The sequence below is a fragment of the Thalassophryne amazonica genome, chromosome 23 (genome assembly GCF_902500255.1).
Source record: "Thalassophryne amazonica chromosome 23, fThaAma1.1, whole genome shotgun sequence".
Lineage (NCBI taxonomy): Eukaryota > Metazoa > Chordata > Actinopteri > Batrachoidiformes > Batrachoididae > Thalassophryne > Thalassophryne amazonica.
The window spans coordinates 33,207,768-33,235,321 of NC_047125.1; the positions used below are offsets into that span (position 1 = coordinate 33,207,768).

Genomic DNA, 27,554 nt, shown 5'->3' on the forward strand with positions numbered 1-27,554 from the left:
GAGGCCGAACACGTGAAAGGTTTCTCAAAATCTTTTGTTTCCTTTTTTTTTCGCGTTTAAAATCCCCTAATTTCTTTCTCCCTCCCCCCCATAGTTTGAAATGGCTCGTATTTCGTCTGATGCGTGTGAAAATGATGAAAGTGATGTGAATGGAGCCTCAGAGATGATGGACCTGCTTCAGATGGACTTTGATCCTGAAGCAGTGAAAGAGAGAGAAGAAACACTGCTCTCAGTAAGTTTACTTCACTTAAATAAAAACTACGTCACAGCAGAACCTGGAACAGGACGGTAAAGAAAACCTAGGAACCTTGATTCCTGATGTGTCTGATAGGTTTCAACAGAATGTTTCAATTTTTCTTAAAAAAAAATAAAGTCGAAGAAATTAACAAATTATCAAACTAAAGTTCTGCACAGTATGCAAAGGAGGAAAAGTATAGAAGTAGACTTAGATCATGTTGGAATTCTGTCCAATAATTCCACAAGTGCATCATGGGTTTGGGACTCAGTGGCTGGGTTCTGAGGGTTTTGGGACTCGACGGCTGGGTTCTGAGGGTTTGGGATGCGGCGGCTGGGATCTGAGGGTTTGGGTATGGACTACAACAGCTGGGTGGACTGAGACTGTGTGTCTTGTCCAATGACAGACAGTTAGCATAAGCAGGATTCAAACCCATGTCTACATCCTGAGCTACCTGCTCTGTGGACAGACAGACCCAGTGACAAAACCGTCAACCTCAGGGGTGGAACAAAGAGAACAAATGCATAAGATGAACAAATCAAATATCTTGGTTTTGGGTTTGCCCCCCCCCTAAAATCTGAGTGCCGTTTCATGTCTTTACCGATCAGAGGAACGCGCTGAGAAAGCAGCAGCGCTGGGAGAAGTGTTTGGCTGCCAAGAAGAGCCGCAGAAAAGAAGAGAAGCATAGGAGGAAGCTGCAGCGCCATCAGCCACCAGGTCGACTTTATTTTCATCAGGAAGGTGAAGTGAGTTTAAATTTCTGTCTTAACATCACTTTCACGCGTTGTTGTGCTACAGCCGCTGCACACGCCATGGAGAGTCCTCACTTTACCAAACGGGTGACGAAGGCGATGGCTAAGGAGCGTTTGGCCGAAGCTCAGTCCACCGGGGTTCAAGTCTGTGTTGACCTGGGCATGGCAGACTGCATGTCTGACAAGGTAACGCCTTAAGAAGGACTTAGGACACATGAGGCCACACTGTGGATGTTAAGACTTATGAAGGATTTTTATTTGCCTGTGTGTCTCAGGAGGTGAGCCGGCTGGCCGGTCAGCTCAGGAGGCTGTACGGCTCCAACAGGAAGGCCACTCGGCCTTTTCACCTGATCCTAAGCGACCTGAGAAAGGACAGTCGACTCTACAGAGAGTGCCTTCGAATGAACGACGGCTTCATGGACTACGTGGTGATTGTTCTCCTGACTTGTAACCAAACGCTTGCTGTGGCTCTGCTTTAACCGTTTCAGACCTGCCGGAGTTTGTGTTCTGGTCTATGAGGACCTGAAACAATTAGTAGATGTAACGATAATCCTCAACCATTTATAGCAAATTAAATCAGAATCCAGGTTCTTCTTTTCAGTTTGAAGGTTTTCTACATCAAAGACAAGACTCTAATGGTGTTTATACAGTGTTAAACAAGATTTGTTATCTGACTCTGAACTGATTTTAAAATGCTATAAAATGAACAAAATTAATATGTTTTAAACTATTTTAATCTGGCTGCATTTGGATTAATCTTGTTTTTACTAGTTCAAAGGCCCTAACCCAAACAGAAGCTTGTTTATACCTTTATAAACTGGACTGGTTTAAAATAACCCTGAAATGGCTTAAAATGTTTTAAGCGGGTTAAATTTGGATTAATCTCATTTACCTAGTTGGGCCGTTCTACACCAAAGAAAGAATGTCTTCAAATGCAGAAAATACAACTAGATTAGTTTTAAACATTAAACATGACACTGGATTACTTTAAAATAGTTTTGAGCACCTTAACTATAAAATGACTTTAAAATAGTTTTGATCACCTCTCAACTATTAAAGGACTTTGAAAGTTTTAAGGACCTCTTAACTGTCTATAAAATGCTTTTAAGCACCTCTCAGATGGCTATAAAAATGTCTTTAAAATGATTTTCAGCACTTATCAACTATAACATGTCTTTAAAATGGTTCTAAGAACCTCTCAGACAGCTATAAATATGTCTTTAAAATAGTTTTAAGCACAAAAATACATCTTCAACTGTACAAAATACATTTAAGCTCATTTAAACCAGATACTTCCTTGGTCTGGTTTACACTAAGACAACCTTAGATAACATTAAAATGTCTTAAACTGGTTAAATGGTCAATGATCAGGTGTTATTTGGTTTTTGTTGCACTATAGCAAGAATTTTGCATAAATGTTTAAAATGTGTTTCAACCAGATGCCGTATCTTACTTCAAACTAGTTTTAAACTGTTCTAAGACAACAGTATTCTGGTTTCAGGTGTTCACAAGCAGTTGTCCAGTGAGGTCACGCTAACTTAACCTGCTTTTTAAACCAGGTATTGTCCATCTTTTATTCACAGATGGAGGTAACAGATCAGAGTTGTCTGGACCTGTTTCCTCTTCAGACCCTCGTCTACCTCAGTCCAGACGCTGAAGAAGGTTTGAGTTCAGTCCCCACGTCATCTTAGCGTTGGCTCCACCAACATTTCATTGCTGGTGTTTTATTCTGATGTGTGTACATGTGCTGCACCATTTTTATTGTTGTTACGCATCTCATGGCAGTCAGGGGGAGCCATATACTACTACTACTACGACTACTCACAATAGTACTACTGTTAGTTTACACAGCTATTGGTAACAGATTTTTATCATTTTATTAGGTGGCTCATGCATTAAAAAAAATACACTTTCTACAAAGTGAAATATAAAATTTGTGAATAAAGAAAAAGGTATAAATCAGTTGGAATGCAGATTTTTCATTTTGACACCATTGCAACCTTTTTAAAATTTTTTGCTTGATAGAAAAAAATTGGTTACATGTATTTATCAAGAAAATTTTTGACTTGTTTTCAGTGATGAAACATGAACACTTTTTTGTGCTTTGAAATAAACATTTAAAAAAACATATGGCTTGATGTTGGTTCTCAAGCCTTTTTAAAAAACACTTTAAAAAAATGATCTGACAGTTTTAAAATGGTTTTAGTTGCTCGCTCAACACAGCTGCCTTTCACTCTTGGTTTTTGGGGAACACGTCTAAAAAGTAAAGCAAAAAGGGTTTAAAGTGGATTAATTGAGACAAACTGTTTTTTGTTGGTTTTTAAACACTTCTAGAGACAGACTGCTTTACTTTAACAAAGATTAAACTGTGTTAAGCAGGATAGAAATGGATTAAATTTGAGATACACGGACTGTACCTTCCAAATCGAGTATCTAATTAATCAAACACATTCATCTGATAAACTGTTGCCGCCCAAATTCACGTCTCGTATTTAAAAAGGTTTAAAATTGCAAATAAAACTTACTTTCATGTTATTACCTAAATAATCATTGAATCCGTAAAAAGTGACACACTGAAGTTTTCTTTATTAGTATTTGTTTAATAAGGGCACATTTGATGAAGTTATGGTGTGTGACAGTAAATCAGACATTTTATAATGTTTTTTTTTGTTTGTTTTTTTTTGTTTCAGTCTTAGAAACTGTAAATCACGACAAAGTCTACGTGCTCGGCGGCCTTGTGGATGAGAGCATCCAGGAGGTACTGCCACTCGTTGGCTGATCACGTATTGGCGGGCTGTCATGTGATTTATTTGCCGGTGCTTCGTTTCTTCTGCAGAAGCTGAGTTTGTCGAGGGCCGGAGAGCTGGGCGTGGCCTCGGCCAGGCTGCCCATCGATGAGTACATGGTGAAGAAAAACAACAGCAAGAACTTCCACTCCAAAGTCCTGGCGGTGAATCAGGGTGAGCAGCTCGTCCACTGTGCAGGTCGCTTCTTTAGTGCTGCTAAATGACTGCTCGCTTTTGTCCACAGTCTTCGACATCCTGTTGACCTTCTGTGAGAGCGGCAGCTGGACAAGAGCCCTGCAGGCGGGCGTTCCCCTGGGAAAAGGTTACATCGTGGCACCAGGTGCTTTGAGAACGCCTGATGTGACAGATTGACAGCACGGGAATGGCTTCATCGCTCAGGTGTCACGCCTTCATGCCGGTGCACTTTTCAGTCACTGCTTGGTTGTTGTTTTTGGTGTCTGCGTGGTGAACTCAACTGGAAAGTATAACATGGTTTGATTTTATCGCCATGCAGCTCATGTTCCATGTAATAGGTGTTCTGAAAACTCAGTACTCCTCTCGCCAAACAAGCACTCAGATTTGTTGCGGCTGCAGAGATTTATTGAGGTCAGAGCAGGACAGTGTATTTAAACGCCATGAAAGACTTCCAACAGGACAGGAAACTCAACATTTCAATTCAATTCAAGTTTATTGATATAGCACATTTAAACACAGCTGCAGCTGACCAAAGTGCTTCACAATAACAGCAAAACAATAACTGTAAAATATTAACAAAGGAAAAGAATAACAAATCTAAAAATAGCAGAGCAAAGCGTACACCACTTAGCCAGTGTTGAAAGCCAGGGAGATGAGTTTTCAGTCTGGACTTAAACTGTCCCACAGACTCTGAGGACCTGACAGTCAGTGTAAGATTGTTCCGGAGTCGTGGCACTGCCACAGAAAAGGCTCTATCACCTCTGGATTTAAGCCTGGCTTTAGGAACAGCCAGGAGAAGCTGGTGACCTTAGAGCCCTATGTGGAGTGTACGGCTGCAAGAGCTCACTCAGATACATCGGGCCTATACAGTGCAGACACTTAAAAACAATCATCAAAACTTTATATTTAACACGAATGCCGACAGGGTGCCAGTGTAAGGTGCAGAGCACAGGGGCGATGTGCTCATGCTTTGTTTAATCAAAAGGCGGGCTGCAGCATTCTGTACACTCTGCCGGGAGCGCTGGTCCAACCAACGTACAGAGCATTACAACAATCCAGACATGATGTTATACATGCATGGAGAGCTCTTTCAAAATCAACTCGAGTAAAATACAATTTAATTTTAGAGAGAGTCCTCAGCTGAAAGAAGCTGGCCCTGATGACAGAGCTGATGTGCTTATCAAATCTGAACAATGGGTCAACTATCACCCCTAGATTTTTTTACAAAAGGGCGGCAGAAAGTGGACAGAGGACCAATAACACTGTCTTGTCCTTGTAGAGGGTCACTTTGCCTGAACACTAAAATCTCAGTTTTATTACATTTAGTGTTAAAACATTTTTATACAAACATTCTGATGTATATATTTTTCTAGTAATAATATAAATGAATGAGGATGTTAAAGGGGTCATTTTATACAACATTTCATCACACTCATACGGGTCACCGGGTCTCTGGAAAACAGTTGTAGGTAAAAAAAAAAAAAAACTGAGCCAGTAACTCCTAAAAAAATATATATAAATAAAATCAGATTTTGAAGGAATTGCCTTCTTTTTGAGTCATTTCAGGCCTACAATTTGCTTTAGTTGTTCAGAGTTTTTCAATGAACGATACTAAAATTGTAGGGTATTTAAATATGAATTAACACCTCACTGATGTCAAAGGATTTTGTTTTTCCTGGTGTTTTTTATTGTTAGTGTTTTATTTGCTTTTACATGATCATTCTTTAATTTTATTTATTGACTAATGACATATGTTGTTTTTATTGGATTTTGTTCTGCAAAACAATTTCCATAAATAAAAATATTATTGCACCATTAACTTTAAAAGATAAATAAAATCATTTCACACAATATGACTCTTAAAGGGGCAATCTTACAAAATGTTTAAAATGTAGAAATGTTCTAAAATCCTAATTTTCAGCTGAAGTATGTTTTTGTCTGTTCTGAAATAGAGACTGTGAACATGCATGTCTTTAAAATGAAAAACATTTAATTCCAGATTTAAAAAAGTAGGTTTCTTGTTTTTTTTGAGTGATTATGAAGGTAACATCCCTTTTTTTAAACAAAAACTTGCTGTTGTCAGTGAAACTACACCAAAAATATCACATCTCACACAGACTATTATGTATTTACATATTAGAATGTTATGACAGGAGGTTGTTCAATGAAGGCTTTCAGTTTCAGACAAACCATAGTTTTTCTTAATTTTCATAATGTTCTTTTCCAACACATTTTAAAAAATGAAAGTTAACATTTCTGGCATTAATGACATAATTTAGTTTAACTGTTTGACTCCATAATACCACAAAGCTTCATAATACGCAGGAGTAATAATATAAAAGTTGCACTGTCAGGTTAGATAATTAAACAGCGTGGCTCATATTTGCAGAAAGGAGCTGGTATTTTGTTGCATTTTAAGGCTGTTTCTTGGGGAGTGCTGCTCCCTGCTGGTTGCTGTTGAAAATGAAATGGATGAGCTGCTTCACCCACGGTGAACGAGGGTTCAGGCAAATCTTCTTCCCGTTGGTCAGTCCGGCTCTGATCAAAAACATTTATCACATCAGTCAGTGTCTCATCAGGACATACATGATACACAGGAGCAGCTGGGAATTGAACAAACATCCTTTTGGTGAGTGGAAAGTACTTCCACCTGAGATCCTGCTACCCCTCAAAAAGTAAAAAGGTCACAAACCCCTGCAACAGCCCAGAAGCTAGCGTTTGCTAACCGCCACCTGAGTTTACCATCATTATCAACTAATGCTTTAATTAGGAAAAAGCCATGAGACTCTCATCAGTATGAGATGGTACTGGTATGTCTTCTTTTGACAGAAAATACTATTATGAGAAACCACAAGTTTGACTTAAGATCAGGATCTAGTAAAATTCAGACCTTATCTGTTGTAATATGTTATATAATTACATTAATTAGTAACTAGGACTCAGCATCTCATTGCATTGTTCTCAAAATCATGATTTAGCATTTCATAGTTATAACTTAATGTGTCAGCTACTACATTTCATAAATTACTTATTTCATAAATATATTTTGGCATCACCTCAATATAACTTAGTATTTTATATGGCCAACCATCGCATGATTATTTCAAAATTATGACTTAGTGTCTCATATTTATGACTTACTGTATCATAGCTATAACTTATTTCCTAAATACGATTTAGCGTCACCTAAATATGGCTTTGTATCTTATATGGGCAACAGCTTATTTCCTAAATACGATTTAGCGTCACCTAAATATGGCTTTGTATCTTATATGGGCAACAGCTTATTTCCTAAATACGATTTAGCGTCACCTAAATATGGCTTTGTATCTTATATGGGCAACAGCTTATTTCGTAAATACGATTTAGCGTCACCTAAATATGGCTTTGTATCTTATATGGGCAACAGCTTATTTCCTAAATACGATTTAGCGTCACCTAAATATGGCTTTGTATCTTATATGGGCAACATCTTATTTCGTAAATACGATTTAGCGTCACCTAAATATGGCTTTGTATCTTATATGGGCAACAACTATCATGATTTATTATTTCAAAACTATGACTCAGTATCTCATAGCTATTACTTATTTTGTAACCAGGACAAATAATTCATAAATATAATAATTCTCAGTCATTTCATCATGAATTAGTGTCTCATAATTATGATTTAGTATCTGTAATCTCAAATTTGTATGTTATATTGACAACTTGGTATAGACTATTTATCAGTTAGTGCCTTACAATAACAGACCATTTCAGAATTACAACATAGTGTCCTCTAATTATAAATAAATGACTAATTATTTCATAATCCTTATTCAGTATCTTGTAATTTTGACTTGGCATGTCATATTTATGGTTTAACATCTTGTAATTATGACATCTCACAACTTCATCTTAGCATCTCATATTAATGACGGCTGTCTAAATGATAACTTGTCGCTTCATAATTACGACATTAATTCTTTTGACTTAGTATCTTATAATTATGATGTCGTCTTGCAGTTCTAACTTTGCTACTTGAGACTATGAGTGCTTGTAACTCGTAGCCAATGTGCTTTAATGCAAAGGTGTGACTGCAGTGAACTGACTCACATGACTTCCTTGTGCGGGCAGTGGGGCCCTTCACTGACCAGCTTGATGCTCCTCATCCTGTCCGGGGGGATGATCCTGGACTCCACCTGCAGGCAGTGGCAGTGCGTGTTGTAATCCCTGCTGATCGGCGGCATACCTGCAATCAACAGACACAAGTTACAAGAAAACATCCATCCTGCTGCCTCCAGATGGCTCGTTTTTCTCAGAATATAGTAAATTAGTTTTCCCAGAGATGGCTGCAGCTGTGCGCTCACCTTTGACGAGGACAAAAAGTGTCCCAAAAATCAGCAGGATGCAGAGCTTCATGTTGTTGCTTCAGCTGTGGTGATGGTTGACACACATGTGCATGGCGTCATTTATAGAGACAGAGAGCTGTGACTGACCTGAGGGCCGACCTTGGTGTTGCAGGAGAAGTCACGGGACAGCAGGCTGAGGTCAGAGACACGAGCTCTGCAGCAGCTTCCTAAAAACAAAAGAGGAAAAGAAAGATGACAGTCCTCTTCAGTGTTGTTGTTATGGTTTATCAATTTGGAGTTTTGTTTCATTAATCTCAGAAAGTTTTCAATCTTCTCACATCTGTTTGTTCTTGTGAAGGGGGTCGCATATTTTCATTCGTGTCTGGTTTGTGTCACCAGGATGACTCTGACTCCAGTCTCAATCCTACGTTGCCACCTTCTAGCCTTCTATAAAAAATAATATAATAAAACCACAGTTAGTATTTTTCTAAAGAACCTGAGGACTTGTCTGTTCATGTCAGAATCGTTTTCTGGGTGTGTCCCCCACACACACACACTGGGTCATTATTTGTCTGCCAAAACTAACAAGTTGCAGCTAACATCACAGATTTTTATCGTCAAAATGGAAAATGACAAACACGACTTTCTCACAGGATTTCTTTGTAAATGTAGTCATGCAATTGTTTAGTGTAGTTTTCTTATTCATTATTTCTCTTTTAAATTAGCCTTACCATATTTTTAAACCCACTATTAATATCAATAAATCTGTAACTTCACCATCCATAATAATAACAGTAATATAAATTCTAAAATCGTCTCAAGACAAAAAAATAGAAAGTGCTGTAATATTCTAAGTTAAAAAGATCAGAAAATTACAACAAATATTTGATCGTGTTTAAAACAAGAGCCATACATATCAACAGTAACAACTAATTTAAAATAGAGTGGACTGCTAAAATCCACACAACGTACAAGCATGATAAATGCTCCGTAGTCTGCTGACCACGGCTTCCTCAAGGATAAAAAAAAAAAAAAAAAACAGTTTGGAGGATCAAAACATTTATATGTCCTTATTACATGTAACTAAATATCTGAATATATTTTCCTATTTGTGCCTGGAAGAAACAATTTCAGACCTCTACAGTGGCCCAATGCTAATGGCTAATTTAAATCTACAGCCCAGTTTGTGACACTAACCCAAAGTAGGCTAAAGCCCGCAGCTAACTAGCTCATATAATACACTATATTTTCTTAGCTTCAGAGATTCTGTGTTTGATTAAGTCAAGTCTTTATAGATGAATGCTATTGTTAGCTAGTTTCAAACTTTTACCTTAAGCTAGCATTTAAATAAGACTAGCTCGCTAAAGCTAACGATTAATATATGTTCCCCTATAGGTAAAGACGCGCCCACTGCATTGCTGAAAATAAAATGTACAAATCATTATTTAAATTAATTTAAAAACAGTCAATAATTATAGAAACCCACATGATCACCAATAAATCAAATTGTGATCTGAGACATTTGACCAAAATTAATGTATCACATAAAACAGCTCATTCAAAACAATCATTTTTCTCTTTGCCAAGTATAAAAAAAGGTCGTGACTGACAGCATGTGTTTGTATCAGAAGTTCAGATCACGTTTAATGTGAAACCACAAGGCCGCATGACTGCAACAAAGAACGTGTAATGACTTGACTGTTTACAAAACTTCAAGACGTTATAAGTCAGATTTCACTCAGCTACTGAGGACCAGGGTATAAGGAGTATTCTACACACATTCCCCAAAAACTGGCGCACTGTCTCAAAACGCTACAGTGAAAACAGTCATCTACTTTGTCAGAACTCTTACAAATGTCATTTCTCATTTTGAGGAAGTGTTATGTGTCCCAAAGTAGCATTTTTACTCACCCCGAACAGTAAGTTTTCCCACCTACGAAGAATGTAGAGGTCTGTAATTTTTATCGTAGGTTCACTTCAACTGTGAGAGACAGAAATAAAAAAAAAATCAGAATGTCACAATGTATGATTTTTAAATAATTCATTTGCGTTTTATTGCATGAAATAAGTATTTGATCACCAACCACCCAGCAAGAATTCTGTCTCACACAGACCTGTTAATATTTCTTTAAGAAGCCCTCTTATTCTGCACTCTTTACCTGTATTAACTGCACCTGTTTGAACTTGTTACCTGTATAAAAGACACCTGTTCACACACTCAATCAATCACACTCCAACCTGTCCACCATAGCCAAGACCAAAGAGCTGTCTAAGGACACCAGGGACAAAACTGTAGACCTGCACAAGGCTGGGATGGACTACAGGACAACAGGCAAGCAGCTTGGTAGAAGACAACAACTGTTATGATTATTTATTAGAAAGTGGAAGAAACACAAGATGACTGTCAATCTCCCTCGGTCTGGGATTCCATGCAAGATCTCACTTTGTGGGGTAAGGATGATTCTGAGAAAGCACAGAACTACACAGGAGGACCTGGTCAATGACCTGAAGAGAGCTGGGACCACAGTCACAAAGATTACATTAGTAACACATGATGCTGTCATGGTTTAAAATCCTGCAGGGCAGCAAGGTCCCCCTGCTCAAGCCAGCACATGTCCAGGGCCGTCTGAAGTTCACCAGTGACCATCTGGATGATCCAGAGGAGGCATGGGAGAAGGTCATGTGGTCAGATGAGACCAGAATAGAGCTTTCTGGAATCAACTCCACTTACCATGTTTAGAGGATGAGAACAACCCCAAGAAAACCATCCCAACCGTGAAGCATGAGGGTGGAAACATCATTTTTGGGGGTGTTTTTCTGCAAAGGGGACAGGACGACTGCACCGTATTGAAGGGAGGATGGATGGGGTCATGTATGGTGAGATTTTGGCAAACAACCTCCTTCCCTCAGTAAGAGCATTGAAGCACATAACCTGGAGATGATCTGTATGGAGGTGTGGACCAAAATCCCTGCTGCAGTGTGCAAACTTGGTTGTCCTAGCATCAGCAATTTCAAAATGATACAAACCCCTTAAATTATACATTCCTTCTCTTTGCATAAAATATTCTTGAATTCTAAATGGTAATTGCTTATTTTTCACTTTATACATCAACTGAACAGTCTTGAATGAAATCATAAAGTTTTAATACCTTCGATTTAATGAACAATGGGTTGTATGATCCTGATACCCTGCATTGTGAATTGTTCTTAATGCTCTTTTTTGAAGGATGAATAATGGTTGCACTGTAGTTTTATAGTTGTTGCCCCAGACTTCAGCATAGTCAAGGTGCAATCAGTGCACAATACAGAGTGTGTAGTGATTTGCCATCAAGAATGTGTTTTGTCTTATTTAATACTGCAATACTTCTGGATGTTTTCTTTTGAGTATGTTGAATATGAGCTTTCCAGTTAATTCTATCATCAATAATCAAACCTAACAGCTTATTCTCTTTGACACATGCTATGTTTACCCCAAGTATATTTAACTGTAGTTGTACATCCTTTTTATAATTTGAAAATAATATCATTGTTTGTATCATCATTTTAGTTTTAGACCAATTTAATGACAATTTGTTAATATCAAACCGTCTTCAACTTCATCCTTTTTCTTAAATCAAATAATAATTGTTGCAAATTCTCTCCTGAACAAAACAAGTTTGTGTCATCAGCAAAGAGAACTGCTTTAAACATCACCCCCTCTCCCCAGAGGTATTGTTTTAGTGTGTGTGTGTCTTTCCACATCTGACGACACTTGTACATAGCTGATGAATGGATGGTAAGATCTTTATGTCTGGGCAAGTACACTGAAAAAAGTGAAACACAGTGGACTTCATTCAAAATACTTATTTACATTGGTCTAATGGAAAATTGTGGTTTCCAGTTTAAATCTGCTGGAATCACTTTACAAAGTCATAAATATACATTGTGAGAAACTAAAAAAATAGCTGTAACAAATTACATCAATTTTTTTAAAGTTGATCCAAAGTATTTTTTTTTCAGTGTAGCAAAATTTATCAAAGCATGAGTCTGTATAATTCAGTTAATTCATATAAAAAAAAGTAATTTTTTTTTTTTTTTTTTTTTACATTTTGAAAATAAAAGTTATATATATTTTTTCTTGATAGCTTTGAAGATAACACAATATTTGTTTTTTAATTTTAATTGTATACACATGGTCACGCCGCTCAGATGACACGAGTCATTGGACTGCTGTGCGTGTTGTGACACGTCCTGGCTGGTGACCCACATATATTGGCAAAAATGATACATATGGGCAGCATGGTGGCTTAGTGGTTAGCACTGGTGCCTCACAGCAAGAAGGTCATGGGATTGATTCTGTTGGGAAGGTGTCGTAGCACGGACCCACAACAGGGGGCGCAAATGAACAGACAATGAGTAAGCCAAAAGGTAACAATTTAATGTTGTGATATTACACAACGAAACGTGTCTTAATGTTCACAGTCAATAAACACCAGGTGACGTGTGGGCAGGCTCGAAGATAGAAGACGCCCGACGAGAGAGAAGCCGCGTCCCACACGGCCTCCACCACCAACGGCCTGAAGGACACCGGAGCCGCCAAGTCCCGAGTCCCCAGGTGGCCTCTGTCTTCGGCTGTCGACCCTGGTACTGCTGGCAGAAAACAGAAAGATAATGTGTGAGTGTGAGTCCGCACACTCAGTAATTAACAGTCCAGACACCGTTAGGAGGGAGCACCTCCACCTCCAAATCACACACACTCGTGCAGCTCCTGATCAACCACTTATCTGGGACGGGGTGCGAGGTGAAGCCGTCACTGTCACACCAAAACGCCAATCCTCCAGACAAGGAAACACTTCAGGAAAACGGCTGCAACAGAAGTTCAGTTGGTTACACAATGTGTCAGTCAGCAGAGAAATTACCTTAGTACTGGTAGTCGATTTCTCGGCGGGGAGGTGGAGTTGCAGTCCGGCTTATATGGTGGTGTAGATGAGTGACAGCTGGAGTAATGAGTGACAGCTGTCACCTCCTCTGGGTCTGGCGCCCTCTTGTGCTTGGAGCCCGCACTCCAAGCAGGGCGCCCTCTGGTGGTAGTGGGCCAGCAGTACCTCCTCTTCAGCGGCCCACACAACAGATTCCCACATGTGGCCTTTCTGTGTGGAGTTTGTTTGTGTGGGCTTCCTCCCACATCCAAAGTCATGCAGGTTAGCTGAACTGGAAACTTTAGAACTGCCCAGGTCTCCCTTGCAAAAGAGGTCTTGATCTCGATGGGACTGACCCAGTTAAAAAAAATTGTGAGTATATATTGACTGGTCTGTATGCATTGGTCTCTTTTTTTGTTGTTGTTTTTTTGCATTTGTATTTTTCACACTGATATTCTACAACAATAAAAAAAAAGTTGGATAATTGTTGGGGAAATTGTCAGAATGTCTCATTAATTGCCAAATTCATAAGTTGTTGATTATCTCTGATGGCACTGTTCTGCATGTTCTGATTTGGAACAGAATTTTCAGTGTTCCCAATGGAAATAAAAGCTATTATAAAAAGATACAAATCTAAGGACCCTTAACAATAAGCTGTGACGTTTGAAGATACAAATACTAACTGAAAATAAAGTTTATTGTTCACATTATCTGGATACATAATTTCTGCAGCATGCATTCCAAGATATTCCGTTTTTGATGCAGTTTCATGGTGAGGACAGATGTAATGTTACACGATTCCTCTTCTACCTGCTGCATTCACAAAGCAAACGAAATGACAAAAGCATCACTACGTGAGGCCAAACCAGTGAAGAGCATCAGGTTTTTCACAGAAATTACATCTGTCCTGTCACTGAAAGACAGTCTGAATGATACAAAAAGTGGGTTTACACAAAGCTTGGCTGTAAAATATACATTCAGCCTTCTTACAGTAAAATAAACCTCAGAGTTTCAGCATGATAAACTGGCTCGTGTGGGTTTAAACCCACAGCAGTAAGAGCTCTCACAGTAAACTCACACCTCGCACATATTTTTCCTCTGGAAGACAAACTTCTCTTCAAACGCTCTTAAAATCTGAAGCTTTAGTCGTTGCAGTTTTGAAACAGACACTTGGATTGCGTCGATAACGACCCGTAGTTCATGGCGATGATGACGGTAAGGATGACAGCATGAACTTTGCTGTGGTTCCTGCTGTGGTTGCTTTGATCTTGGCCATCTGAAGAGCAACACGTCTCACCTTTCCACTGAGAAGGAAACATAACATTTTAATTTGATATTTATTTATTTACAATTTGTTTTAAATTCACTTAATATTTTGTGTGGACTTTGCACAACTACAATTATTCAGACATTTCTGAAACACTGGATGGCTGAAGCACAGCTTGCACATTTTTTAAAAAAAGCTTTTTTTTTTTTTGTTAAACTCTTTTTTTGAATCAGCTGCTTTATTCAAGGAGCTGGTGATTAAATAAATGATGTTCATTCCTTCAGTGAAAAACAAACAACTCTTCTTACAGCTGCTGGTCAAAGTACATGATAAAATATGAACATACGACAGATTCTTCCTCTGAACACCTCAGAGATCATAAAGGTCACATTTAAGGAAACTATCTGACTATAGAACAGCTGGGGGCACTGCATTCAAGAAAGGTTTCCTGGTCAAGTTAACGTAGTTTGAGTTTCTGGTACAAAATTACAGATTTGATGTTTTACGTTGAAGGTTAAAAATGGCATAGTCATTTTTATCAGAACACTGGAACTAAATACAACAGTATTTTAGTACAATGCTGCATTTGAGCCACTATCAGTAAAGTAAAAAAAAAAAAAAAAAATTAAATTTATTTATGTAGCACTTATCACAGATAAAAATCTCAAAGTGCTTCACAAGAAAGATTAAAAATAAAATCAGAACATATTAAACTGCATAAAACATGATAAAAATATAAAAGAGCAAAGAATAAAATACATTTAAAATGAGTAAAATAAAAAGGGATAAAATGAGAGAGCAAAGGAAGGTGAGTAATTCAGAAATCTCCAGTTTAAAAGAGTAAATTTTTGTGAACAATATCCAGATATTCTCAAATTCAGTTATAAATTTGTGAGGAGGAGAAAAAAAACCTAAATTATCTAAGCTCAAAGTCACAAATTTGAAAAACGAAAGAAACTGGACTAAATAATCTTTTTAAACTGGTTTGGCAGATCCTGCAAATTACATATGCCCCCCCCGCTGATTATTAATATTAATAATTCTAATAACTGTTACTATAAGGCTTCCCAGGACTCAATGCTCTAACCAAAATAATCTCCAATTATAGAAGAATAACCCCGTCTTCCTTGTACATTTCTAACTTCAATCTCAGAGAATTTGGGTTTTTCTTTGGAAATTTATGACATCAAATCTCAGGATGTTCTCTTTTTTCTCTCTCTCTCTTTTGAACTGTTTTTTTTTTCTCATTAATTTACAACTTTAATACCAAAGAACATCCAAGTGTTTTTTTCTTGTAAATGTTTGAGCTCTCAGAAGTCAGTTTTTTGTTTTTATTTTTTCCTCTAAGCAGTGCCCCCCCCCCCCCCGGCCCCTCAATATCTCTTTAAACCTCCAGTGCTCTGAAATATATGGTTAAACTCCCGAGCTAAAACACAGTCAGCCACTTTTCCACTCGTGTGACTGAAAGATGTTTCGTGTATCAGACGATGAGCCTGGATGAAGGACAGGAAGACGGACTGGACTTACGCCTTCACAGTTTGGAGGACCGCTTGGGTGAAACCTGAGCTGGGGTCCAAACATCGTGTGGTTTTGTCTTTGAGCGTGGCGCTGCAGAGGAGAACGTGAGAGAGATGGAAAAACATGAGAGGGGAACCCGACTGCCACATGTGCACCTGAAATGCCCACGGCACCACGTGTGCCCAACTTACATGACCTCCGTCCTGCTGCAGTGGGGACGGGGTCCGTACTCCCGAGCAGTGGCGATGAGTCTGACATTCAGGCTTTTGGCTGTTTCAGCACACAAGCAGTCCGGGTCAGACAGGATTCTCCCTGGATGTGGAAACACACACACACACACACACACAAAAAAATAAAATACAAACACAAGCAGTGGAATGATACGTGTTTGGAATTCTGCTGTTAAATAAATGTGCGTTAAGTGTTGCCCTTACCTGCTGAGGTGAACACAGCCACAGAGGTGAGGAGAAGGAGAAGAAACAGAGCTGCGGCGTTCATGCTTCCCCTGTGTGGGATTCCTGTATCCTTTGCAGTGATTTCCTTTCTTCCTAAAGGTCTTCCTAAATCTTCTTCTCAGCATCAGCCCCTTGTTTTATATCAGCATTTGTCACTCCCCCCCACCAGTTCTGTGGAATCCAGCTGAGAAAGCATTTCTGAGAAGTCCTAACAACGTCAGTGTAGATGTACCGTCCCTCAGTTTGACTCCGTTGCACCTCATCCTGATAACGCCCAGTCCAATTCCACTGAAACTCACAACTTCCACTTCTATTTAAAGACTTCCTGTTGCTGAGTCTGAGGCGTCAGCTTCTAGATGAGGACAAACTCATCAGACACCCCCCCACCCCTCCTATGATATTTAACATTTTCTTCATTTTTTTTTTTTTTTTAACAATCAGGGAATTTTCAGCACAGCATTTCTAAACATCCTATTTTTATTTTGGATGTTGACATAATTTTACTTTGCACACAGAAACAAAATGAATTATTTTATGAAATAATTTTGCTTCGGATTTTTGATAAATTTGTCCTCATCTGTGTGTACGTCTGTCTGTCCCGCGGCCCCCTGGATGGTGTGTTGCTGACTGATGCCAGACTCTGATCCATAATGATCAGCCTGGCTTGGAGAAGCTGATCCAGGAGAGTTTCATGAACTCTACTGTTCTACTATTAGGTTGAGTATATCTCAGCAGGCTTTGGCCCAACCACTGCATACTGCTGTGGAGGTGGATGCGCCAACTGAGGTGGTATCCAGATTTACAGATTTTGATGGTATCTCGCTAGGCGCACTGACAAAGCTCGTGACGTCTACTAAAAGCACAACCTGTTTAATTGATCCTATACCAACAAAACTGTTTAAGGACCTGTGGCCCACTCTTGGACCAACTGTGCTGGAAATTATAAATCTCTTATTAACTTCTGGATCTGTTCCTAAGTGTTTTAAGTCTGCAGTGATCAAACCATTACTTAAAAAATCTAATCTCGACCCTAGTGTATTGAAGAATTATAGACCGATATCAAATCTGTCATTTTGTTCTAAAATCCTGGAAAAAGTGGTCTCGCAACAGCTCGTGAACTACCTCACTGAGAATAATCTTTTTGAGCCACTGCAGTCTGCTTTTAGAAAATTTCACTCCACAGAGACAGCACTTACTAAAGTAGTGAATGACCTTTTGCGAGCAATGGACTCAGATATCACTACGGTCCTGGTGCTGCTGGATCTTAGTGCTGCATTTGACACTGTGGATTACCATATTCTACTCAATAGGCTGGAGAATCACTTTGGGATTACTGGAACTGCTCTTGCATGGTTGACGTCGTACCTGTCCAGTCGTTCCTACTGTGTATTGTGTAATGGAACCTCCTCCGATCATAGAGACATGAAGTTTGGGGTTCCTCAGGGATCCGTTTTGGGCCCCTTGCTTTTTTCTCTTTATGTAGCACCCCTCGGGAATATATTGCGGCGTTTTGGGATTCCCTTTCATTGCTATGCTGATGACACTCAACTGTATATGCCAATAACTGCTGGTAATCTTACTCACATAAAATCCTTGGAAGATTGTCTTGCATCAGTAAGAAGTTGGATGTCTAGTAACTTCCTACTTTTAAATTCTGATAAGACTGAAGTTATGGTTTTTGGTCCAGCGAGATATCGGCATCAATTTGATCAGCTAGCATTTAGCTTAGGTCCGTGTGTTATACATCATACGGATAAAGTGAGGAACCTTGGAGTAATTTTTGATCCTGCGTTGTCCTTTGATCTCCACATTAGAGACATTACAAGGACTGCCTTCTTCCATTCTTCCATTGGGGGAGGTGATGGTCTAGTGGTTAAGGTGTTGGGCTTGAGTCCAGAAGATCATGGGTTCAAATCCCCGCCTGACTGGAAAATCACTAAGGGCCCTTGGGCAAGGCCTTTAATCCCCTATTGCTCCCGGTGTGTAGTGAGCGACTTGTATGGCAGCACCCTGACATTGGGGTGAATGTGAGGCATAATTGTAAAGCGCTTTGAGTGTCTGATGCAGATGGAAAAGTGCTATATAAATGCAGTCCATTTATTCCATTTGTGAAATATAGCGAGGATTCGTCCTATTCTGTCTATGGCTGATGCTGAGACTTTGATTCATGCGTTTGTCTCTTCTAGATTGGACTACTGTAATGCTCTATTCTCTGGCTTACCGCAGTCCAGGATCAGGGGTCTTCAACTGGTTCAGAATGCTGCTGCCAGACTTTTGACACAGGGCAGAAAGTTTGACCACATTACGCCAATCTTGGCGTCCCTGCACTGGCTTCCTGTTTCTGCAAGATCGGATTTTAAAGTACTGATTTTAGTTTATAAAATTGTTCATGGACTTGCACCTCCCTATCTGGCTGACTTGATAAGCCCCTATGTACCAGCTCGGGCCCTGCGTTCTCAGGGTGCAGGACTTCTGTGTGTTCCCAGGGTGAATAAAAAGTCTGCCGGTCACAGAGCTTTTTCCTATCGTGCCCCAGCTCTGTGGAACGATCTGCCGGCACACATTCGGCAGTCGGACACTGTGGAGACCTTTAAATCACGTTTAAAGACTCATTTATTTTCCCTGTTTTATCATTAGTGTTATGATGTGTTTTTAATCTTGTATTCTTTTACTGCTGTCTTTCTTTTATGGTTGTTTTTATTGTGTTTTAAATTTTTTTATGTTGTGAAGCGCCTTGAGACGATTTTGTCATGAATTGGCGCTATATAAATTAATAAATTTGATTTGAAATTTACTATTATCTGTGGCACCACCACTTAGATCCAGTGTCTTGATGAAGTAGTACAATTGACATAAAGTTAAACAGAACATTCAAGAAGAGAAATTTCAGCTGCCAGAAGGGAGGTGGGAAACCTGAGCCCACTAATAATCTGTTTTCCTGTTTTACAGTCTGTCTCCAATCCAACATGAAGCTGTGAACGGGGATGAAACGGGCAAACGTTGCACCGATCACAGTTTCTCCTCTCACACCCACAGAAGCCTGTCATTCTTCTCACCATCATCTATGCATGATCCCAGACCTGGACTCTCCTCCAGCAGCATGCAAAGAAGCCTAACGTCTTCCACCTCTTTGCTGCCTCTGCAAGATGCTGAAAGTCAAGCAGCAAAGTCCGATCCTGTGCACAGAGGTTTCGCAGTATTCTGGCACGATCAGCATATTCACACTGCTGCCAGTATCAACTTGTCTGACATAATACTCATGTGAGGAGCGCACATCTGGAGCTCGTTCAGCAGAGACACACTGAAAGACTTTGGCATCAATCATGAGAGCTGGAAGGCTCCGCTGCTGCACAAAGTCAACAACAGATGACTGATGACAACAATGAAGATGGTCATCACATTGATCTTAGCTTGTGACCTTCATCCTTAAACTGATTTTTCTCAAATCAAATCGTTTCATCTTTGGCTGATCCTCAGTCGATCCGCAAAGTTTGCTCCAAATCAGATCAAAGTCTTGGCATGACGCTGTTCACACGGACAGAAATCAATACCCCAGCATGCACTGCTGCTCACATCAGTATAAAAACAAAACCGTATAGTCGGTTTACAGCCAGGGATCGAACCGGAGATGTTTGTAGCATGTTGTGTGTTGTTTTGATGCTTTGTGTGAGTTTGTCGTGTCACACAGACAGACAGTCTGTCACGCCTGCATCACATCAGTCATCACGGCCGCTCACTGTTATTTCTCGTCTGTCTCAGCCGCCGTGTACGAGTCGCCCCATTCGCTGTTTTGTAGTTGTGAATCCCACACCGTCTGGCGGTCTGTGACTCGCACAAGAGGTTAGTTTCAGCAGAGTTCCAGTTCAGGGCACAATGTAAACACACCTCGTGAAGTATGGACACCAAGACAACATCAGGGCATGGCAGCAGTCCATCACAGGTCCTCCACCTCCTCTAGATAACCCTCTCAACTTGGGAGAACATGTCATCATCATAATCACTCATGAACTCGTGGAATCGCCGCCATCCACATCCTCGCTTTGCCATTGTTTACATGTGCTGTGAGATGCTGGGACTCTGCTGGTGCCGCGGTGCATTTTGAGAAGCGCAGGGGGATTGTGGGAAACATTAAAGTACCAAATTAGTAAGTTTCATTTGTATTGATAACACTATGTAACACAATTTTTGTACCTGGCTTCTCAGTGTTATATTTCAACTGCTTATGTCTAACGTCTATGAAAAAATGACTACATTCAGCACAAACTTAGATTTTATTTTTTTTTAACGTTCTAGAAAGTTCTAAAAGTTTCTTGAAATTTCTAGATAATTCTGGAAACTTCTAGAAAATTCTGGACAGTTCTAGCAGTTCAAGAATATTCTAGAAGACTACTCAGTAGTAGTGAAGGCGAATCAAGAATATTCTTGAAAACAGACAAATTTCAAAATATCATTGTCCTGATCACAGAAGCAAAGTTTCTGTGGAATAACAGCTATTTTCTGTTTATTTAAGGCAGAACAGGTTAGGAAAACACACTGTGTACCCAGGAACAAACCAAAAATAAACATTTGTTACATAGTGTAATTCTTCACTTACTTGGACTTTACTCATTGTGGTTTGTAGTTTCATGTTTTGTTTTGTGTTGATCTGTTGCTTTTTTTTTTTTTGTTAAATCACATTTATCTTACGAATGGACCAAAATCAATTCTGATCAAGACATGACTAGTTTCCTCATATAAGAGGCATCTTGAAGCTTCATTGCCAACAAAGGTTTTAGTTCAAAGTATTAAATACATTTCAGTAAGCCTGGTCAATGCAGTTTCTCCATGTCAGTCCATTTTATTACACATAACGTCATTTCTGTACTTATTTGTTTTGGTTCCTTTGCATGTGTGAAGTACTTTGGTTGTCACCTAAATCAGGTGAAATTTTTATGTCAGTAGGACCTTTAGACATGTTTTTTTACCTGGTGGTCTTTGGTCTCTGTCTTTATTTTGCCTGTTTTGAGATACGCCAAGAGACCAAAGTCCTTCTGTTTGATCAACAAAAATTTACAACATATTCTTCTGACACTGTGACTGTTTCTGTGTTCTCGTACAAAAGCTAACGGCCCACACATCTTAAAATCAGAATCAAATCAAAGCAATTCAAATTAAAAAATGTAAAATCAGAAATAACGCACTTTAGTTAAGAAGTTGCTGGTTGAATAAGTTTTTTTTAATCATGTGTGGGAGTTCACCTGTGACATGACAAATTCCCTTTTTTCAGCCAGAGGTGATTCTGCTGGTGTCCTTCATGTGAACAGTTAAGACTCGTGAACAGCACTGTGCCTCAGAGTTAAATAAAATAAATAAATATATGCTGAATACTTGGGAAAAAAATGACTGCGCAATCAATCAATCAATTTTTTTTTTATATAGCGCCAAATCACAACAAACAGTTGCCCCAAGGCGCTTTATATTGTAAGGCAAGGCCATACAATAATGATGTAAAACCCCAACGGTCAAAACGACCCCCTGTGAGCAAGCACTTGGCTACAGTGGGAAGGAAAAACTCCCTTTTAACAGGAAGAAACCTCCAGCAGAACCAGGCTCAGGGAGGGGCAGTCTTCTGCTGGGACTGGTTGGGGCTGAGGGAGAGAACCAGGAAAAAGACATGCTGTGGAGGGGAGCAGAGATCGATCACTAATGATTAAATGCAGAGTGGTGCATACAGAGCAAAAAGAGAAAGAAACAGTGCATCATGGGAACCCCCCAGCAGTCTACGTCTATAGCAGCATAACTAAGGGATGGTTCAGGGTCACCTGATCCAGCCCTAACTATAAGCTTTAGCAAAAGGAAAGTTTTAAGCCTAATCTTAAAAGTAGAGAGGGTGTCTGTCTCCCTGATCTGAATTGGGAGCTGGTTCCACAGGAGAGGAGCCTGAAAGCTGAAGGCTCTGCCTCCCATTCTACTCTTACAAACCCTAGGAACTACAAGTAAGCCTGCAGTCTGAGAGCGAAGCGCTCTATTGGGGTGATATGGTACTACGAGGTCCCTAAGATAAGATGGGACCTGATTATTCAAAACCTTATAAGTAAGAAGAAGAATTTTAAATTCTATTCTAGAATTAACAGGAAGCCAATGAAGAGAGGCCAATATGGGTGAGATATGCTCTCTCCTTCTAGTCCCCGTCAGCACTCTAGCTGCAGCATTTTGAATTAACTGAAGGCTTTTTAGGGAACTTTTAGGACAACCTGATAATAATGAATTACAATAGTCCAGCCTAGAGGAAATAAATGCATGAATTAGTTTTTCAGCATCACTCTGAGACAAGACCTTTCTGATTTTAGAGATATTGCGTAAATGCAAAAAAGCAGTCCTACATATTTGTTTAATATGCGCTTGAATGACATATCCTGATCAAAAATGACTCCAAGATTTCTCACAGTATTACTAGAGGTCAGGGTAATGCCATCCAGAGTAAGGATCTGGTTAGACACCATGTTTCTAAGATTTGTGGGGCCAAGAACAATAACTTCAGTTTATCTGAGTTTAAAAGCAGGAAATTAGAGGTCATCCATGTCTTTATGTCTGTAAGACAATCCTGCAGTTTAGCTAATTGGTGTGTGTCCTCTGGCTTCATGGATAGATAAAGCTGGGTATCATCTGCGTAACAATGAAAATTTAAGCAATACCGTCTAATAATACTGCCTAAGGGAAGCATATATAAAGTGAATAAAATTGGTCCTAGCACAGAACCTTGTGGAACTCCATAATTAACTTTAGTCTGTGAAGAAGATTCCCCATTTACATGAACAAATTGTAATCTATTAGACAAATATGATTCAAACCACCGCAGCGCAGTGCCTTTAATACCTATGGCATGCTCTAATCTCTGTAATAAAATTTTATGGTCAACAGTATCAAAGCAGCACTGAGGTCTAACAGAACAAGCACAGAGATGAGTCCACTGTCCGAGGCCATAAGAAGATCATTTGTAACCTTCACTAATGCTGTTTCTGTACTATGATGAATTCTAAAACCTGACTGAAACTCTTCAAATAGACCATTCCTCTGCAGATGATCAGTTAGCTGTTTTACAACTACCCTTTCAAGAATTTTTGAGAGAAAAGGAAGGTTGGAGATTGGCCTATAATTAGCTAAGATAGCTGGGTCAAGTGATGGCTTTTAAGTAATGGTTTAATTACTGCCACCTTAAAAGCCTGTGGTACATAGCCAACTAACAAAGATAGATTGATCATATTTAAGATCGAAGCATTAAATAATGGTAGGGCTTGCTTGAGCAGCCTGGTAGGAATGGGGTCTAATAAACATGTTGATGGTTTGGATGAAGTAACTAATGAAAATAACTCAGACAGAACAATCGGAGAGAAAGAGTCTAACCAAATACCGGCATCACTGAAAGCAGCCAAAGATAACGATACGTCTTTGGGATGGTTATGAGTAATTTTTTCTCTAATAGTTAAAATTTTGTTAGCAAAGAAAGTCATGAACTCATTACTAGTTAAAGATAATGGAATACTCAGCTCAATAGAGCTCTGACTCTTTGTCAGCCTGGCTACAGTGCTGAAAAGAAACCTGGGGTTGTTCTTATTTTCTTCAATTAGTGATGAGTAGAAAGATGTCCTAGCTTTACGGAGGGCTTTTTTATAGAGCAACAGACTCTTTTTCCAGGCTAAGTGAAGATCTTCTAAATTAGTGAGACGCCATTTCCTCTCCAACTTACGGGTTATCTGCTTTAAGCTACGAGTTTGAGAGTTATACATGGAGTCAGACACTTCTGATTTAAAGCTCTCTTTTTCAGAGGAGCTACAGCATCCAAAGTTGTCTTCAATGAGGATGTAAAACTATTGACGAGATACTCTATCTCCCTTACAGAGTTTAGGTAGCTACTCTGCACTGTGTTGTTATATGGCATTAGAGAACATAAAGAAGGAATCATATCCTTAAACCTAGTTACAGCGCTTTCTGAAAGACTTCTAGTGTAATGAAACTTATTCCCTACTGCTGGGTAGTCCATCAGAGTAAATGTAAATGTTATTAAAAAATGATCAGACAGAAGGGAGTTTTCAGGGAATACTGTTAAAGTCTTCTATTTCCATACCATAAGTCAGAACAAGATCTAAGATATGATAAAGTGGTGGGTGGACTCATTTACTTTTGAGCAAAGCCAATAGAGTCTAATAATAGATTAAATGCAGTGTTGAGGCTGTCATTCTCAGCATCTGTGTGGATGTTAAAATCGCCCACTATAATTATCTTATCTGAGCTAAGCACTAAGTCAGACAAAAGGTCTGAAAATTCACAGAGAAACTCACAGTAACGACCAGGTGTGACGATAGATAATAACAAATAAAACTGGTTTTTGGGACTTCCAATTTGGATGGACAAGACTAAGAGACAAGCTTTCAAATGAATTAAAGCTCTGTCTGGGTTTTTGATTAATTAATAAGCTGGAATGGAAGATTGCTGCTAATCCACCGCCCCGGCCCGTGCTACGAGCATTCTGACAGTTAGTGTGACTCGGGGGTGTTGACTCATTTAAACTAACATATTCATCCTGCTGTAACCAGGTTTCTGTTAGGCAGAATAAATCAATATGTTGATCAATTATTATATCATTTACCAACAGGGACTTAGAAGAGAGAGACCTAATGTTTAATAGACCACATTTAACTGTTTTAGTCTGTGGTGCAGTAGAAGGTGCTATATTATTTTTTCTTTTTGAATTTTTATGCTTAAATAGATTTTTGCTGGTTATTGGTAGTCTGGGAGCAGGCACCGTCTCTACGGGGATGGGGTAATGAGGGGATGGCAGGGGGAGAGAAGCTGCAGAGAGGTGTGTAAGACTACAACTCTGCTTCCTGGTCCCAACCCTGGATAGTCACGGTTTGGAGGATTTAAGAAAATTGGCCAGATTTCTAGAAATGAGAGCTGCTCCATCCAAAGTGGGATGGATGCCGTCTCTCCTAACAAGACCAGGTTTTCCCCAGAAGCTTTGCCAATTATCTATGAAGCCCCACCTCATTTTTGGACACCACTCAGACAGCCAGCAATTCAAGGAGAACATGCGGCTAAACATGTCACTCCCGGTCTGATTGGGGAGGGGCCCAGAGAAAACTACAGAGTCCGACATTGTTTTTGCAAAGTTACACACCGATTTAATATTAATTTTAGTGACCTCCGATTGGCGTAACCGGGTGTCATTACTGCCGACGTGAATTACAATCTTACCAAATTTACGCTTAGCCTTAACCAGCAGTTTCAAATTTCCTTCAATGTCGCCTGCTCTGGCCCCCGGAAGACAATTGACTATGGTTGCTGGTGTCGCTAACTTCACATTTCTCAAAACAGAGTCACCAATAACCAGAGTTTGATCCTCGGCGGGTGTGTCGTCGAGTGGGGAAAAACGGTTAGAAATGTGAACGGGTGGGCGGTGTACACGGGGCTTCTGTTTAGGGCTACGCTTCCTCCTCACAGTCACCCAGTCAGCCTGCTTTCCCGGCTGCTCGGGATCTGCCAGAGGGGAACTAACGGCGGCTAAGCTACCTTGGTCCGCACCGACTACAGGTGCCTGGCTAGCTGTAGAATTTTCCACGGTGCGGAGCCGAGTCTCCAATTCGCCCAGCCTGGCCTCCAAAGCTACGAATAAGCTACACTTATTACAAGTACCATTACTGCTAAAGGAGGCCGAGGAATAACTAAACATTTCACACCCAGAGCAGAAAAGTGCGGGAGAGACAGGAGAAGCCGCCATGCTAAATCGGCTAAGAGCTAGTAGCTACGCTAAGCTAGCGGATTCCTAAAAACACGCAAAGTGAATAATGTGTAAATAATTTAGAGGTGATTCAGCAGAATGAGTGCTTTAGTTAAGGCACGTAAAGATTACACTGGGAAACAAATCGTAATCTAGATAACTAGATCAATCTAACTGCGCAGATTAAACAGCTAACAGATACAGAAAAACACCGCTGTGCTCCGGAACAGGAAGTGATACAATACCGCAGTGAGAGCCAACCACCAGTAGAGGCAAGCAAGAGGCAAGCAATGTGACTACTTCACCTTTAAAACTAAATCAATATTTTAAAAACTGAAACAATATCACTAATGTGATTATAACTGTAAAACATAACACAGTAAGTTGTTTTCATTCATGTCCCAAGAAATATTTCAGAGTCAAGAAAAACATGTACTCCATCATCCACCTACGTTTCATATTTGGACCGCATTGTGTTTTCCTAGAGGACGGCGTATTCTGGCACACTGTCAGGAAATCAACAGTTCTCAAGAAAAGGCAATTCTTGGGAAAATGAGCCTCAGATAAGCAGTGGTCTCTGTCAACGTGGTTGTGGAAGAGATTCCACAGGACTCAAGCTAGTCCATATTTAAAGACCTTTAAAATAAGAATTATAACTGTTTGTAAGGCGGGATCAGTCATACAGAGTGATGAAAAATCAGTAATACCAAAACAAATCAAACAAATTCATGTATTTTTTGTTGTTGTTTTTTGTTTTTTTCCTCCACATCTCTAACTCTAACTGAGCTGTTCCAATTAAAAACAACAACCTCAATAGATCCAACTATTACTGAACAGAAACCTTTTGAACTTTTGATCATTTTTAATACTCAGCAAAGACAAATACATATTTAATCTTACAGTTTTACAAACTGCTTCACCTTCACTTGGCCTCAAAACAATGCAGCGTTAGACTACAAATGCAAATAAATTCAATAGAAATTAAATATTGTGCAAATTTTAAACTGAAAAAGTGAAATGATGACAGAGCTGTAATAGTTCCCTTTTATCTTGTTTCAGCTCTTCGAGATGCATCCTGTGATCTGTTTTTGTCATGTCACAACTGTTTGAGTAATAAAAAAAAAGACCACAATGTATGAATCAAAAAGTATGAATCTCCATCAATAAAGAAGGAAAAAAACTGAAGGGAAACAAAACTGTTACTGGTGTTGGCATAATGCAATCTGCAACCTCACCAACAGATGGCACTAAACCCTACACACTGTAGCTTTAAGGATGTGCAAAAAGCTTTTTTCTTTAACTTCTGTTTGCCTATTAATCTCAAACTTGATTTGTTTTGCACACTGTCAGTGCCAGA

General features: G+C 39.5%; 3 protein-coding genes and 1 long non-coding RNA gene across 5 annotated transcripts in view; 2 read left to right on the top strand and 2 right to left on the bottom strand.

Annotated features, from left to right (window-relative positions):
- trmt10b (tRNA methyltransferase 10B) lies at nt 1-5,439 on the top strand. Of its 2 annotated transcripts, none has more exons than XM_034164747.1 (8): nt 1-232; nt 844-952; nt 1,034-1,173; nt 1,263-1,415; nt 2,571-2,649; nt 3,678-3,745; nt 3,824-3,947; nt 4,018-5,439. In XM_034164747.1, exons 1-8 carry the CDS (start codon nt 101-103, stop codon nt 4,143-4,145), a joined length of 933 nt encoding a protein of 310 aa, XP_034020638.1. In that variant the 5' UTR covers nt 1-100; the 3' UTR covers nt 4,146-5,439. The 2 variants fall into 2 exon arrangements, with proteins under 2 accessions (XP_034020638.1, XP_034020640.1); XM_034164749.1 differs by having other exon boundaries at nt 1,043-1,173.
- cxcl19 (chemokine (C-X-C motif) ligand 19) lies at nt 5,339-8,497 on the bottom strand. Its single transcript, XM_034164751.1, has 3 exons — nt 8,321-8,497; nt 8,067-8,202; nt 5,339-6,506 (listed from the first exon to the last, which is right to left on the bottom strand). Exons 1-3 carry the CDS (start codon nt 8,370-8,372, stop codon nt 6,383-6,385), a joined length of 312 nt encoding a protein of 103 aa, XP_034020642.1. The 5' UTR covers nt 8,373-8,497; the 3' UTR covers nt 5,339-6,382.
- Nucleotides 8,319-27,554, top strand: part of LOC117505183 — a 21,335-nt gene continuing 2,099 nt past the window's right edge. The window contains exons 1-2 of the long non-coding RNA XR_004559041.1: nt 8,319-8,396; nt 21,258-21,266. This is a non-coding gene — a long non-coding RNA (uncharacterized LOC117505183). The remainder of the gene's footprint in view (nt 8,397-21,257; nt 21,267-27,554) is intronic.
- On the bottom strand, nt 13,872-16,549 carry LOC117505181 (growth-regulated alpha protein-like). The gene is made up of 4 exons (XM_034164750.1): nt 16,420-16,549; nt 16,177-16,297; nt 15,995-16,075; nt 13,872-14,504 (listed from the first exon to the last, which is right to left on the bottom strand). Exons 1-4 carry the CDS (start codon nt 16,481-16,483, stop codon nt 14,399-14,401), a joined length of 372 nt encoding a protein of 123 aa, XP_034020641.1. The 5' UTR covers nt 16,484-16,549; the 3' UTR covers nt 13,872-14,398.

Bases quoted from the DNA above. Each gene is read 5' to 3' on its own strand.
- trmt10b (XM_034164747.1), top strand. From the start codon at position 101: ATGGCTCGTATTTCGTCTGATGCGTGTGAAAATGATGAAAGTGATGTG. The intron at 1,416-2,570 runs GTGATTGTTCTC...TTTTATTCACAG, and splicing joins ACGGCTTCATGGACTACGTG to ATGGAGGTAACAGATCAGAG. The intron at 3,948-4,017 runs GTGAGCAGCTCG...TTTTGTCCACAG, and splicing joins AGTCCTGGCGGTGAATCAGG to TCTTCGACATCCTGTTGACC.
- LOC117505181 (XM_034164750.1), bottom strand. From the start codon at position 16,483: ATGAACGCCGCAGCTCTGTTTCTTCTCCTTCTCCTCACCTCTGTGGCT. The intron at 16,076-16,176 runs GTAAGTTGGGCA...TCTCCTCTGCAG, and splicing joins TGCAGCAGGACGGAGGTCAT to CGCCACGCTCAAAGACAAAA. The intron at 14,505-15,994 runs GTAAGTCCAGTC...TTTCCTTCTCAG, and splicing joins GTCCTCCAAACTGTGAAGGC to TGGAAAGGTGAGACGTGTTG.
- cxcl19 (XM_034164751.1), bottom strand. From the start codon at position 8,372: ATGAAGCTCTGCATCCTGCTGATTTTTGGGACACTTTTTGTCCTCGTC. The intron at 8,203-8,320 runs GTGAGCGCACAG...TGTTGATTGCAG, and splicing joins ACTTTTTGTCCTCGTCAAAG to GTATGCCGCCGATCAGCAGG. The intron at 6,507-8,066 runs GTGAGTCAGTTC...GTTTTTGATCAG, and splicing joins TGCCCGCACAAGGAAGTCAT to AGCCGGACTGACCAACGGGA.